The 14,935-nt window shown below is 38.6% G+C and overlaps 1 protein-coding gene and 1 long non-coding RNA gene across 5 annotated transcripts in view; one reads left to right on the top strand and one right to left on the bottom strand.

The window, feature by feature from the left end:
- Positions 1 to 11,458, top strand: part of ZFYVE16 (zinc finger FYVE-type containing 16) — a 25,809-nt gene extending 14,351 nt beyond the window's left edge. For all 4 annotated transcript variants that reach the window (XM_083465167.1, XM_083465169.1, XM_083465168.1 and 1 more), the window contains 9 exons: positions 944 to 1,168; positions 2,482 to 2,564; positions 3,865 to 3,969; positions 4,796 to 4,946; positions 5,166 to 5,246; positions 5,953 to 6,115; positions 7,091 to 7,196; positions 8,324 to 8,485; positions 10,221 to 11,458. In XM_083465167.1, coding sequence (XP_083321293.1) covers positions 944 to 1,168; positions 2,482 to 2,564; positions 3,865 to 3,969; positions 4,796 to 4,946; positions 5,166 to 5,246; positions 5,953 to 6,115; positions 7,091 to 7,196; positions 8,324 to 8,485; positions 10,221 to 10,385 — 1,241 coding nt within the window. In that variant the 3' untranslated portion in view covers positions 10,386 to 11,458. The remainder of the gene's footprint in view (positions 1 to 943; positions 1,169 to 2,481; positions 2,565 to 3,864; positions 3,970 to 4,795; positions 4,947 to 5,165; positions 5,247 to 5,952; positions 6,116 to 7,090; positions 7,197 to 8,323; positions 8,486 to 10,220) is intronic.
- Positions 10,793 to 14,906, bottom strand: LOC310688808. The gene is made up of 2 exons (XR_014517203.1): positions 14,863 to 14,906; positions 10,793 to 13,034 (listed from the first exon to the last, which is right to left on the bottom strand). It is a non-coding gene; the product is annotated as an uncharacterized lncRNA (long non-coding RNA).
- Between the last annotated feature and the right edge of the window lie 29 nt (positions 14,907 to 14,935).

Below are 14,935 nucleotides of genomic sequence, written 5' to 3'. Positions count from 1 at the left end.
CATGGCTTTTGATTGGCTGCAGGAGCTTGCTGCAGCCAATCAGAAGCTGCATTGGACATTTGGCTTCCAAAAAAAAATTCACAAACTAGAACACTTCCAGGTTTGCAACGTTCGGAAGCCGATTTGTTCGACAACTAAGGCATTTGACTACCAAGGTACCACTGTATTCATCTTAATGGTGTTGTTCAAATAATAAGAACTGACTTTGCTGGGCTGCTCAAAAAATGATAGGCATTTCAGGGAAATTTTCCACCCTTAGTTGCTGATCTCATTTTGGGGAATCTCTCTCCCCCCTCTCTATTTCCATTAATAATCCATTTCTGTTTCAGCCCCTGCTAGCTGTTCAGGATGGTCCCCTAATTCTCATGAGTGACTTGTTCGGATGTGTTATGTCATGGTGCTATAGGTGGTGGGGGCAGTAGTGTCAGGAATCCAAGCACAGTCATGCTTATCTGGATTCAGCATATGGTCCTTATAATAAAAAAATGATATTATTACTACCCACCCTTCACCATAATATTAATTAAATATAAAAAACAGTTTAAAACAAATTACAGTCAAAATAATACAGGATGAGTCCTGAAAATATGTATCTCGGGTGTCAAAGGCTAGGGTAAAGACATGTGACTCCAGCACATGACAGAAACTGTATAATGAAGATGCCAGGCACATCTCTGGGAATGGAATTCCTCAACTGAGGAACAGCCATGGAGAGTTCCCCCTCCCAGGCCACCACCACCCCAGATTTCTGAGGCTGATGGAACTACAAAGAGTGCCCCTTCTGCTGATTTTAACACCTGTATGAAAGGAGGTGATCTTTCAGATATTTGGGGCCAGAGTCATTTGTCTTATTTTGCCCTATAAGCTATGATTATGTCCATGGCTGTATGCATCAGGAGTGTGCTTTTATGATGATTTTGACTATATGTATTCTTTTAACCAGGAAAATTCATAGGAAATTTGGAAAATATTACTTTCACTGAAGGCTTTCTTGGAAGCAAGGAGAATGGTGGATTCCTATTTGTTACACCAACTTTTCAGAAACTGGATGATCTCATACTACCCAAAAATCCTTTTTTATGTGGTATTCTTATTCAGAAGCAAGAGGTGCCATGGGCAAAGGTGTTTCCAATTCGCTTAATGTTGAGATTAGGAGCAGAATATGGAGGTGAGTTTCATTCACATATTATTTCATATACTTAGACCAGTGCTTTAAACTGATCCATTGTGTATTGACATCAAGTCTTTGACCTCAATGTGGTTGCAAATGTCAGTTTCATTTATTCGTCTTCCTATGGGTCTTTTTGGTAGCACATTTCAATATTATATGAGTAAAGATGTAAAGGCTATCTGGGGGGTGGGGATTAAGAGGAAAATGCAAGGACTATTTTCCAGTGGAAAAACTGGAAATTTGAGGAACCACTGAAGAAAACATATGAAATATTTTCTCTTTTGGAATGAATGACATGTTTTCCACTCTCTGAAAATGTGTGGTATGAAAGTTTCTGTGTAGTACAAATCTGTAGCATTGGTTAGTGATGACTGCTGTGTAGACTACAGACATATACAACACAATCTAAAATACATTTCTGCCCTTAGAATGTGCTGCCATCTTCATAACAAGAATGTGCTGCTTGCTACCTCCCAGTGACTATTGAATCTAGTACAGAGATATTACATGTAAATGTCCTTCATCTTCTATCCTGGCCATTCTATTATGTTCTTAGCTTTCTCTTTGGATATTTCTTCAGCTAATTCAGTACAGGATCTTATTTAGAGGCTTCTGGACCTCCTGTACAGTTCGCTAAGAGAAGAGTATAAATGATTTATGTAATGTCAGTTTCCATGGGTTGAGTTTAAAAAGACATGCCAGAAAGATTGAAGGCAATCTCTTTCTAAAATTAAAGAAATTCATTGCCAAGACAGTGAGCCTTATAGTGCAAATCTATATGTCCCTATTTATTAATTCTTTTACTAATTCTCTCCCCTCACCATTTTGCACTTCAATTACGTTTGGAAGTACATGTGAACAGCTGGGGACAGTTATAGCTGTAAACTTCATGTATGAATCATTTATTTTTTAAATAGCATATTTTCCCTGCTCATAAATGCAACATGGGACTTCCACTGATCACCACCACCGCATTGAGGGACTAGTCACATCCACACCCGTCTTCATCTGTTTTGTAAACAATCCCAGGTAGAACACCTCCATGTTGTATTACAAACTAGTTTTGAAAGTATCCTCAATTTCAAAATGGTTTGCTGTATAACATTAGATGCTGCTGTTTGAGAACAAAAGACAACACCCATGAGTATATTGGACTACCTTTGCAGTGTTTTGGATCCCAGCAATTATATATATATAAATTATAAATACCAGTTCCAATAACCATAATGTATCAACTTCTAAAGTGATTGGGCTATTTAGAAATTATTCTGTTCTGCATGTCTCTTACTTCCCCCCTTTTCTCTTGCTAGTGTACCCAACTCCTTTGACAAGTATTAGACATAGGAAATCATTGTTTGGAGAAATAGGACACACAGTCATGAATTTACTTGTTGTGAGTATATGCTTTTGCTTGTATTTCATTCTTGCCCTGTTGCTGATACTAAAATTGCATAGTCAGAAATGAAATCAAGATCTCTGTACTCTTTAATGCTGCCTAAGTATCTGTTGAGAAACTAACAGTAATATAAATTTCAGAATCTAGAATTGGATGATACCTTTTTTAGAACAACCAAAATGTCACAAAATAATGAGAAAATTAAAATTCTCCCTAAGTTCATCAGGCTAAATGTTAAGTGAAGAAGTGGGGCAAAAGTGGGAGAACTATTGTTATTAAAACTGTAAAGTCTTCATTGGCTTAAGATGGAGTATTGGAAAGAGGTAGCAGGCTTTTAACAGATTAAACTCTCCTAGGCTACTAAGCTTTGCAGGTTTCAGGTTACACCTAGGAATGCTTGGATGAAGAAACATACAATGGTAGATTTTTCATTTTTGAAAATAAAATCCAGCAGTTAACGCAGTCTGTCATTAGCCTTAAGCAAAACAATCAAGTTCCTTGTTGTAGTGAACACCAGAAAAGTTAATAAGGACCATTTGTATACCAGCTAACCATATTTTGGGTGGTTTGCTAGGTAAACAAACAACAACAGTGAGGAGCTGAATTGAATAGATTTATTTGGTGACCAAAGGAAATGTGTTCTGGGTCCATGTTCCCATGACAAATGTGTATCGGGAACTATTGCAGAGGCAATTGTTAAGCACATTTCCTGTCCATCACTTACCCCTTGCGTTTTGTTCCTCCTTTCACTGTTTTCAGTGCAACTGGGGTCTACTGGCTTGAGCTGTAAACAGAATGTGCCATTTGGCCCTATGAAAGTTACATACATGTTAATTAAATGTTGGAAGTATAACATAGAAAGGTATCTGGTGGGCTTTATTCACACTTGGTGGGCATGTGAGTATTATTCTGTAACTTTACAAAAAGTGTAATTTTATGCATCTGCCTAGTTATGCTATTGTTTTAATTCTCATGCTTATCATTTAATCATTTCTATACTGCACAACTTGTATACAAAAATAGAATGGGCTAGCTGACTATAATTAGCAGGTAGTATGTTCTCTAACTTGGTTTTCTCAAACTGGTTCAGTTTACCTTGTGGGTGACTGGTTATTGTAATAAGTGAGTCAAAGAAGATAAAAGTTCACATTTAATACATTTTTGGTATACATATTTTATCGATAGCTTGGTACTAGATTTTGGGTAATTCCTTTTTATTCTACAGTCGGTAGTCATGAGACATGCATACCATTGAAAATTAAATGTATAAATTAATCAACTTTCTATTGCATTGCAGGATCTTCGGAATTATCAATATACATTGCATACAATAGATAATTTATTTATTCATATGGAAATGGGTAGAAGCTACATTAAAATACCTTTGAGGAGATATAATGAGGTAAGAACAATTTGTCGTAAGGGCTGGTGCAGATGTAATAAAAAATTGGCAAAAATTTATATACAGACTACATAGTACCAGTGTGGCATCATGACTAATGTTGGATTTAGACTACAGAGGCCCAGCTTCAAATCTCCACAGCCGTGAAGGTTGCTGAGTGATCTTGGGATAGTAATTAAATCCTGACTATCATGAATTGCTATCTTTAGGGAAAGGGCAGGATAAAATTGAGTAAAGCATGTAAATGTTTCATCCTGCAAAGTTATTAACATCTTAATATGTAAGAATTACATATTAAGAATTAGTTGTTTGAATAAGAAACGTTTGTAGGCCCTATAATAGAATTTTCTCCATTTACATGTGTTGTAATCTGGGTCCTAAGCAATATTTTCCCAGGTTTTGTGGGGCTAAACTTATGTGCTTTATAGCCAAACTCACAGCAATTGTAGGAAAAGGGGCTTGTGGGTAGGACATTATACAAAGTATTAAAGTGGCAGCTTTGGCCTTCTGAAGCAGCTGTAGTGTGCTAAGGAGGAAGTGCTGAATTTGAGAGAGGGGCAGAATGGTCAGGGTTATGTGAAGGTCGGTAACATTTTATCAGAATCTCACTTCCAGCCTGATTCTATCCATGTGTACTCATAAGTAAGTTCTGTGGTGTTTGACTGGACTTATTTCTAGATAGGTGTCTATACTTAGGGACATAGCTTAAGCCTTGGAGTTAAAAGAAGCAGCAAGGATTCATATTCTCTCTCACTCACACGCACACACACACACACACACACACACACACATACTCTCTCTCTTAATGACATTTCTGTAATTACAGGTGATGAAAGTCATAAATACTTCTAATGAGCATGTCATTAGCATTGGAGCCAGTTTTAGTCCTGAAGCAGATTCTCATTTAGTCTGTATACAGAATGATGATGGAGCCTATCAGACACAAGCAAACAGTGCTACTGGACAGCCTAGGAAAAGTAAGTGCCTTCCACAGTATTGTGTCCATTGGCGCATGTGGTCAGTTTTTTAGTCTGGTATGTGAGTGTCACGGATTGGCTGGACACTGTTTTTCTAGAACTTCATAAGTTGTGTGCATTTCTAATATAACACAGAATGTAAATACCTACTCAGATTACCGTATGTTTAAAATACTTCTAAGTTTGTATGAGCAATTGACATATATGATGTTTGTTTAGTTACAGGTGCAAGCTTTGTTGTGTTCAATGGAGCCCTAAAAACATCTTCTGGATTCCTTGCTAAATCTAGTATTGTTGAAGGTACGTGGTGTTTGTTTGTATTTTGGTGTGGTTTTTTCCAGTCATGTCAGAGGTGAAGGAGCAGTCCCTGAGGCAGAGATGTGTCAGCATTGTACTCATGTTCCCAAGAGTGTTGTATGTCTGTTGTTTTTTGCAAAAGTTCTGTAGCTCCATTGTATTTCTCACTTAAAGTTGCCCTTGTGAGTTTAGTGCGCATGACCAAAAAAAAAACCTAGAATCAAGTGCTGCATATCCTATCCTCTGTACCTTTTTTTTTTAAAGTTCCCCTCTTCTGCTGAAGTTGTGGGGGAATTGTTTGTGCCAGGTGTCATGCTGGAGCAGAGATGCAGTGAGGGCATGATAGTGAATTAGAATCCTAAAAGGTACTCCCAAAGGTCTAGTCCAGGCCTCCTTTGGATGCAGAAAAGCCACTACTATAGCAGTCCAGCCTCCTTGAATTGGTGTAGGATACAGCTGAAGTGTGCCCTGTGCCACTCACAACTCTGCTCCTTTTTCAGCTGTTCCACAGGTGTTTCTTTGCCAGCAGAATGGCTCTGCTGAAACATGTTCTGCATATCATTATTGTATATGTATTTGGTGTCCTACCATCAAAACTGGGCTTCAGCTGAATCTTATACCCTGATGGATCTCAGGCACAAGATTTTGCCCGTTGCTGTAGTAAAATAATTTGGCTTTGTTTTTATTAAAGTAATTGTTTTTCTTATAGATGGAATAATGGTTCAAATAACTCCAGAGATTATGGATGGCTTGCGTCAAGCTTTAAGGGGGAAAAAGGACTTTAGAATTACGTGTGGCAAAGTCGACTCTGGAGATCTGAGGGAATATGTAGAAATTTGTTGGGTAGAAAATGAAGAAAAAACAAATGTGAGGTATGATGTTTTTACAAAAGTCAAAATGTATGTTAATATTTTTCTGCAAAATGTCATCAATTTTTTAAAAAATAAAAGGTCTGATATTGACAACTATTTGCATAATCCTCCTATATACAGAATTTTTTTCTAACATCTTTTGGCCATGCTTTATTAAAAAATTTATTTATCTGAAGGTCTGTAGATTAGTCAGCCTCTCAGAGCTGCCCTATGAACATTTTAAATATTTTATGAATTTAGATATTATGGATATTTATCCTTTTATGTGGAAGCAAACATGAATAAGGAGGTGGACGAGAAATCTAGAAAATGTTAAGCTGCACAGTGAGACTGAATGTTTAGCAAAAGTGCTGTGTAGGAAATTTGGGTGATGACACAGTACTATTGCAACAGCCCTAGAACATGCACACATAACTGGTCACATGCTGTGGATCAGAGGAACCGTCCAGGAGTCCAGTTTGAACAAGGTGAATTCAGTAATTGATGTTTCTCACTTGCAACATTCTGTGGATTCAGAATTGGTGGTAAACAGTGACTTGAATTAAGTTTTATTAAATGTGTTTCTATGTTGCCGCAGAACTGAAGTTCTCTAGGTGGCCTACGTAAAAAATTGTAAAAAGCCTGAAAGAATAAAAAAAGACAATTGCCTTTGCTCTTGTGTATTTTGGGTCCTTCTTGCAAATGGTTGGCCACTGTGAGAACAGGGTGCTGGACTAGATGGGCCTTCGGCCTGAACCAGCAGCCTCTTCTGAATTCAACATTCTGCTCAGCTAGTGCTTAAGCATCTGCTTGGATTTCAGACTTACATTTTTGGTCCATCCGATCTCAAATTCAGGATGGTTGACAGTAATAGATACAATTCTATATAATGTGACATGCTACATTAATTTCTATTTGGGCTGGCTTCCAGTAACATATTATGTAGGGAAAGTGTCTGACTGGTGCAATTAATGCAGTATTAATCTTGTCTCATAGAGTTTCAAGCCCAATAGATGGGAAATCAATGGAAGGAGTTCCAAGCGAAAAAATTGTCCAAGAAGAATATTTTGAAATGGATAATAAACTTGTAAAGTGTACAGAAGTAAGTTAATGCTGCTGTTCTCAAAATAACAAATATTTGCTACAATAGTAAATGAAGCTTTTGCAACATTGAAAAGGTATCTGTGTGACAAAGAGATACAAGATTGCTGAATTCTTCACACTACATGCAGTTTTTGCAGTTACTCAGGAAAGCACCAGATTATTACTTGGCCATGAGACATGGAAGTTGAAACTTTTTTCAGCCACTAGTATTTTGACTGATGAAAGGCAGCACACCTGCCTTTTCACGTTCTGGAAGAACATATGCAAGGGATCCCCCAGGCTTGTCTTACCAGGCACGAAGAGATCATTTTGTAGTGATCTCTATCTCATATGGAAGTGGATACCCAGGCAGGTTCTTCAGTATGATAGAGTATGTGGTGTATGTAAAGAAAGACCAGCTGTTATTTGTATTGCTCTTCTTTATGGTTTTAAATCAGAAAATTTATTTTAAAAAAGAAAAAAGATTCTACCATAAAACAAAAGCTGTTGGAAGGATATTTTATCCATTTACTCTTTCAGAGACCTTTTTACTTGTCTATTCTCAGGTTTGAGTACTTAAGAAGTGAGTAGAGGTTGGGTCTGGGATATTTTTTAGAAAACACCACTCTAGAATCTTTGTAGGATAAGGATCACTTAGGTTCAGACATTGAATTCTTTTAGACTTATATTCCCTTTCAGCCCAATACTTTGGTTTATACTGGCTTTGCATCTACTCCATTGTTAGACAAACTCTTGCTAATAGCAGCATAAATGTCTGAGTTAGGGAATGGGACAGATAGTCTGGGAATTAGGGGTGGGAGGAAGTACCGCTTAGAGCTAACAGTTGGAATTGGCCTTTTGGGAAAGGCATTTGTTTCTGCTTCCATATTTCAGAATGTTAATCTGCATTTTGAATACATTTTTCTTCTCCAATAGTTGGATGATTTCACACATTTTGTTTTATTTTATTTTTTTATTTCCTGCATCTATCTTGTCCCTTTGCAAATTCTAGTGAACACCATTGATCCAACATACCTATCATTGAATGTTATCGCTGCTGCAGTAGTCATTTTAATTTTAGCGCGAAAAAGTCTGCTATTTAGGGAAGAAGTCACTATAGCTAACTGTTCTCTAATTACATTTCAGGTGTTCTATCTCTTAAAGGCCAGTGAGGTATCCAGTCATGCTCATCAATTTGCTAAAGAAATTGCATTGGCTTCTTGTATGGCCCTTCGCCAACATCTCAAAACCCTGAAAAGTCATGGAATGAACAAGATAGGCCTGAGAGTCTCAATGGATACAGATAGGGTAACTTTTTAAAAGCTGCAGCTATATATCCATATATGTGATGCTCATACAGACATTTGGGAACTCTGTATGGAATATTCCCTATATGAACTTGGGGGGAAATGGAACAAATGTGGTATAAAAATGTATTCATGTCTATTAATATCAGTTCTTATATAAATAACTCACCAGCATTCATTTGCATGAGATTTAAAACAGTTCCTCTTAGAGATGAGGAACTTGCATCAGTGAGTGAAAAGACAGCCTGATATGGGCCAAATCCATAGTATTTTTAATGACTGGGAGCTTGCATCTTCCCAGCCAGATGGGCAGGGTATAAATAAGAAATTATTATTATGAATTATAGCTATCACTTTGGCAGATTCCATAAATAGCTGCAGCAGGTGTCATTGACCCTTTGGATCTGCGGACACATTTGGAATTTGATAGTATGCTGTGGGCACCACCCCTTTCTGCTTGCTTACCGTATTTTTCGTCCTATAGGACGCACTTTTCCCCCTCCAAAAATGAAGGGGAAATGTGGGTGCGTCCTATGGGGCAAATACAGGCTTTCGCTGAAGCCTGAAGAGCGAGAGGCTCTCGCTCTCCAGGCTTCAGGAAGCTCTGCGCAACCCTCCGGAGCCTGGCGCGAAGCCGCGCCGGCCTCCGGAAGGTCGCGCAGAGCTGCCTGCCCTCCCGGGGTCCGCGCAGCTCCGCGCAACCCCCCCGAAGGTTGCGCAAGCTCCCACAGCGATGACGAAGCTGCGCTCAGCTTCGGCATCGCTCTGGCTCCTGTTCTGGGGTCGGGGGAAGCTCGGGCTTCCCCTGCCCCAGCCCCGCGCCTGGGGGGGAAAAATAATTTTTCCCCTTTATTTCCCCCCCCAAAAAAAATCTAGGTGCGTCCTATGGGCCGGTGCGTCCTATCGGGCGAAAAATACGGTATACCCCCTACCCAGTGCTTTTTTTTCAGAAGGTACTCAAGGGTATGCAGTACTGGCATCTCTCTCTCTCTCTTGATTAAAAAGTATGACACTTACTGTAACTACTTCATGGTGAATACTGGCACCTATTTTTCTAGGAAAAAAGCACTGCCCCATCCCTTCTGTCCTTATCCTCCCACTCCCTCCACCAGAGAGACAGAAAAAGAGAGCACACCCACTTTTTGATCTTTCAGAAGTAAAGGTTAGATAAGGTAGAATTAAAATAGATCCTCTTGAATTTTCATGATTTCACATAAGAGTCCCACCAAAAACCACCATCAAATTAAAATTAGACTGCACAATGAAAAAGAAACAGATCTGGTGCTTATCAGCACCATAAAAATATTGATCCAAAGCAGACACCCTAATTGACCTTCATTTTTACAAAGTATGACAAACTTTGAGTCTGAGGGGATCGCTAGTAGATAATAAAGCTAATACTGTTATTGATACAGTCGTACCTTGGAAGTCGAACAAAATCCGTTCCGGAAGGCTGCTCGACTTCCAAAACGTTCAGAAACCACAGTGCAGCTGTCAGAGCCCTGTCAGACGTTCAGCTTCCAAAAATAGTTTGCAAACCAGAACACACCTTGCAGAACTTAGTGGAATGGTTCGGGAAAGGTTGATTCCTTTGTTGTTACTTCTTTTTTAAATGTTAAATTTTGATAGTAAACTGCCTGAAGATTTTTGAATAGGATATATATCTAATTATTGTGTTGCTGTCTATATTGTTTGTTATGGTAAATCAAACATGTTTTTATTTTATTTTATTTTAGGTGGAATACCAGGCAGGATCTGGAGGCAAGCTTCTTCCCCAGCATTACCTAAATGATCTGGATAGTGCTTTGATCCCAGTGATTCATGGTGGGACATCAAATGCTACAAATCTACCAATGGAAATGGAATTAATATTTTTCATCACTGAATCTCTCTTAATATAACAGGCATGTATGTTATACTGCAGTGGACTGAATTGCTAGCAGTGACCAATACCAAAGCAGTTAGATTACACTATGGATGAAATATTCAGGTTTTATTTTTTTAAAAGCCAATGATTTAGTAACACATCTTTAATAACATTTTACCTTTTAAAAATGTGAGCATGTTCCTCCTTAATGTCAACATGGAATATCATTTTAAAAACCTGACTATTATCTAACGTTCTGAAAGTTTACACTTAATACAGCCCAGTAAAAGGCAAGAAAGGATTAAAACTAGCTTGTGTGTGCAAAATACTGAAGGATATCCATCTATCATTTGCAGATGTTTTAGGTGGTTTTTTTAAATTAGATACAAGTCTGATAGGCTATTCTTAAATAGTTTTGGGGTTGTTTGTTTGCTTGTTTCAAAAAAGATAAGTGTAAGCTAAAGTGGGATATGTTTGAACAGATCAATATTACCTAGAAACAAGGCATGTTTCTTACCATTGTAATAATTTTATAACTCTGATTTTTTTAATGGTATGTTTTTTAAGTGTATAATGATGCACTTTTCCAAAATTTGTCAGCTCTCATGGAATTACTTTTTTGAATGGCTAATTTTGTTATATGTTTATAATGAATTTATTGAACATAAAGATGAATACCCTTTATATTAAATACCTAATCTTTTTTCTTCTATGCTCAGATGTACAGTTTCTTGGTTTTTCCAAGAATAAGTAAGAAGCCAGATGACCCTTAAAGTAGTCATCCTGTAGCAGTAAATCAGGCATAAAGCCTGTCTGTGCGCCATTCTCTGATTTTTGAGACCTCTTGGTATCCCTGTTTATTTTCAGGGAGAACAATGTATTAAGTGTGAATTTTCATGAACGGTTTCCTGTATACAGTACTTATTTTTATACTGGGGTATTTGCATTAAATAAGCATTTATATATGAGGATAATTGATATTAGTACCTGAGAACTCTAAATACATTTTTATAATGCCTGCATAATGTTCCTGTTTGTTATGCACAGAAGTAAATTGTGTGTGCCTATGTGTCTGTTTGATTAAAGTATTAGTCTGAATTTATTGCATTCTAATTGTATCTAGATGCCTTCTTGACATTCACTGGGGTATATTTATGTTGTATCAAAATACAGCTTATAAACTAAAATGTTTGCCAGTTTATGTTATGGTGGCACAGGATTTTTGGAAACGTTGAGAAATTGCTGGCCATTAGACTATTATCATTGAACCAATGCACTCCTTTCTATTCAGAAATAAAATTCTGTGGGCAAGCTAAAGTTTACAGTAACATTCATTATAATACCATATCTAGGTTCTTGTATCGGTGAACAGAGGAAGACAGCTGCAGCATAGAATGCTAAGTGTTTCAAATATTGACCCATCATATGTAACCATGGCTTGTACAACATTATATTGTGTAAAAGCAATTGTAACCCATTTTGTCATAATAGCTTTATGTTCTCTTGGAAATTGATCCTTTCAGTTTATAGATAACAAATAGCATTTTATAAACACTTGTTTTAGAACAATATTATTAGGCCTTATAAAATGTATAAATATTATTAAAATCTTCATGAATGAAGCTGACAAGTACTTAACAAGTGACACAACAACATTTTAAAAGCCGTGATACATTGCTTAAAGGTCCCTTTCTTTCAGTTGCTTATTTAAGTTGAACTTTATCGGTTCCCAAATCTATTTAAAGTTCCTCAGAGTAACCATGAAGATTTCTGCCTCTGTTTTAAAAGTGAACATGTTAAGCTTATTGACTTTGGTACATTCTGGCCATAAAAAATGTGTGTGGTCTTATTTATAGTATTACAGACCATGTACAACTTGCTAAATAACCTGCTATAAGAAATCTGATTTTCAATGTTCTTAAATGCACAGTAGATAAATAAAGACTGGGATTTCAATAACTTATGTGTGCCTAACTAATTCTATGTTTGTGTTTCTCAGACAATATTCTCACGCTACATAGCAGGTTGCTTTAGAGGCAAATTGTGGGGGTTGAGAAAAGACAAGTAAAAATACCACCGAGAATGCCAGGTGCTTGGATATGAACAAAGTAGTTCTTCAGATATTGTCAAAATATGTGTGTTTCACATATTGAACAAATTGTCAATTCAGAAGGAAACTGGAGTATTTCTGGTCCTGTTAGTCTTTAAGGGTTATCTGTACAATATTTCTAGACTAAAACACAGAAGTATTTTAAAATGTATGTTGTGACACTTCACTACAATTAAGTTGAACTGCTTGTCTTTTTATTATAATATCCAGCCACAGACCTGAAGGGAAAACAATAAAAAATAGAATTTGAGCAAAATATGCTAATTCACATTAAAATGGTGTAATAAACAAGTATATTTTGTGTTTAATGCCTTAATAAGGGGTTGGCTTTAATAAGGTAAAATACAAATGCTATTGCACAGATTTAACTTTAATGATCTCTTTATAAATCACTAGCAGCTTTTAGGCTACCATTACTGTCATAGTACTGGAAAAAATCTTTCCCCCTTTCTTCCATTTCCCCTTGGTACCAAGGCTTGCTGACTCTGTCATCTTCCTCATTTTTAAGTTCAGGCAGTTGCCCAATCTATACTGCCTCTTCCTTTGAACATGGTCATGTAGGAGATGTTGTCTCTTTACACCAGCAATTTTTGTGCAAGTAATTTATGTCCCTTGAAGAATGATTTAATGTTATAAGATACATTGTGAAATTTATGCTCACACTTGTTCTAACATGTTGTGTTTGTGTTGATAGACGCGGGTGGTGCTGTGGGTTAAACCACAGAGCCTAGGCCTTGCCGATCAGAAGGTTGTTGGTTTGAATCCCCGTGGCGGGGTGAGCTCATGTTGCTTGGTCCCTGCTCCTGCCAACCTAGCAGTTCGAAAGCACATTGAAGTGCAAGTAGATAAATAGGTACCGCTCTGGCGGGAAGGTAAACGGCGTTTCCGTGCGCTGCTCTGGTTCGCCAGAAACGGCTTAGTCATGCTGGCCACATGACCCGGAAACTGTATGCCGGCTCCCTTGGCCAATAAAGCGAAATGAGTGCCACAACCCCAGAGTCGGCCACAACTGGACCTAATGGTCAGGGGTCCCTTTACCTTTTAATTTATGTCCCTTGAAGAATGATTTAATGTTATAAGATACATTGTGAAATTTATGCTCACACTTGTTCTTACCTGTTGTGTTTGTGTTGACAGACCTCAAGGGAATGAATAAAAAATGCATGTTTTTGTATTATAAACCACCTTGTGATCCTCCAATGAAGGGTGTTTTTGAAATGTTGTTAATAATAATACCTTCATTCATGGCCATATCTTGCAATTAGCTGAAGATCCTTTATTTATGCTTTAAGGTCCTTTTCTATTCCTGAGTATACTTTTTGTTACCTCCTCACATTTCCATTTCCCTACATCTTCTGCTTGGCTAGGGCTGCACCCACTGGCAGAGGAAGAGGAGTGCGGGGGGAGCACACCGTCCCCAGCAGCGCGATCCCAGTTGGGTGCCATCGCAGCTGCCTCCCACACATGCTGGGCACCATGCCCCCACAGACGGTGTGCCACGCCCCCAGGACACATGCCACACCCCTGTGGGCAGTGCACAACGCCCCTAGGACGCACACCACACCCCTGCAGGCGGTGTGCCACACCCCTGGGGTGCATGCCAGCCTCGCCCCCTACCTGATCCTTGCCTGCCCCCCCCCCCGTGCTGGAGCATGAAGCTCCGCCACTGGTTGCACCAATCAGTCTTTATTGCCCTTTCCAAATAACTTCTCACAGCCTTATTTACTGGATTTGGCAGGCCTGTTAACCCTCCTCCCTGTACTAAAACAAGTACAGTGGTACCTTGGTACTCGAACAGTTTGGCCCCCGAACGCCACAAACCCAGAAGTGAGTGTTCTGGTTTGCGAACGTTTTCAGAAACCGGACATCTGATGCGGCTTCTGATTGAGTGCAGGAAGCTCCTAGAGCCATTGAAAAGCCACGCCTTGGTTTTTTAACGGTTTCGGGAGTCAAATGGACTCCCAGAACGGATTAAGTTTGAAAACCAAGGTACCACTGTATGTGTAGGGATTGGATGGGTAGCTCTCCTACAGTTAAAGGTGCCAGTCCTATCCTTCACTTCTATGCAAGTTATCCACTACACTAGCACTATTGCTTCTAAGTGCTATCTGTGTCCTTCAGAATCCTGACAAAACTTGCTTGGAGTGTCTGTGTGTTTAATAGGCCAAAATGCAGCCCTTAACTTCTTGTCTCCCAAACAGTAATGTCACTTGCTGTGTGCTGCACTCCTGCCTGACTTTGTTTAAGAACTAAACTCTTACTGCTCTTGCTTTTGCAGGGTGTTTTTGTGCAGGTTGGCACTTAAAGGAAACATGTAGTAATACAGCTCTATGAGCAGCATTTTAAGGTGAAACATGGGATATATACTTTTAAATACCTGCACCAAAGGTATTTGTGGGACACACTCCTAGGTGGTTGCATGGGTGTAGCCAGGATTTTTGTGGGGGTGGGGTCAGGCCTTTTGTTGGGGGGGG

The sequence above is a fragment of the Podarcis liolepis genome, assembly GCF_965112155.1.
Source record: "Podarcis liolepis genome assembly, chromosome: 11".
In the NCBI taxonomy this organism is placed as follows: Eukaryota; Metazoa; Chordata; class Lepidosauria; order Squamata; family Lacertidae; genus Podarcis; species Podarcis liolepis.
The sequence above is the reverse complement of the archived record's forward strand: the minus strand, read 5'-3'. Positions and strand labels throughout refer to the sequence as shown.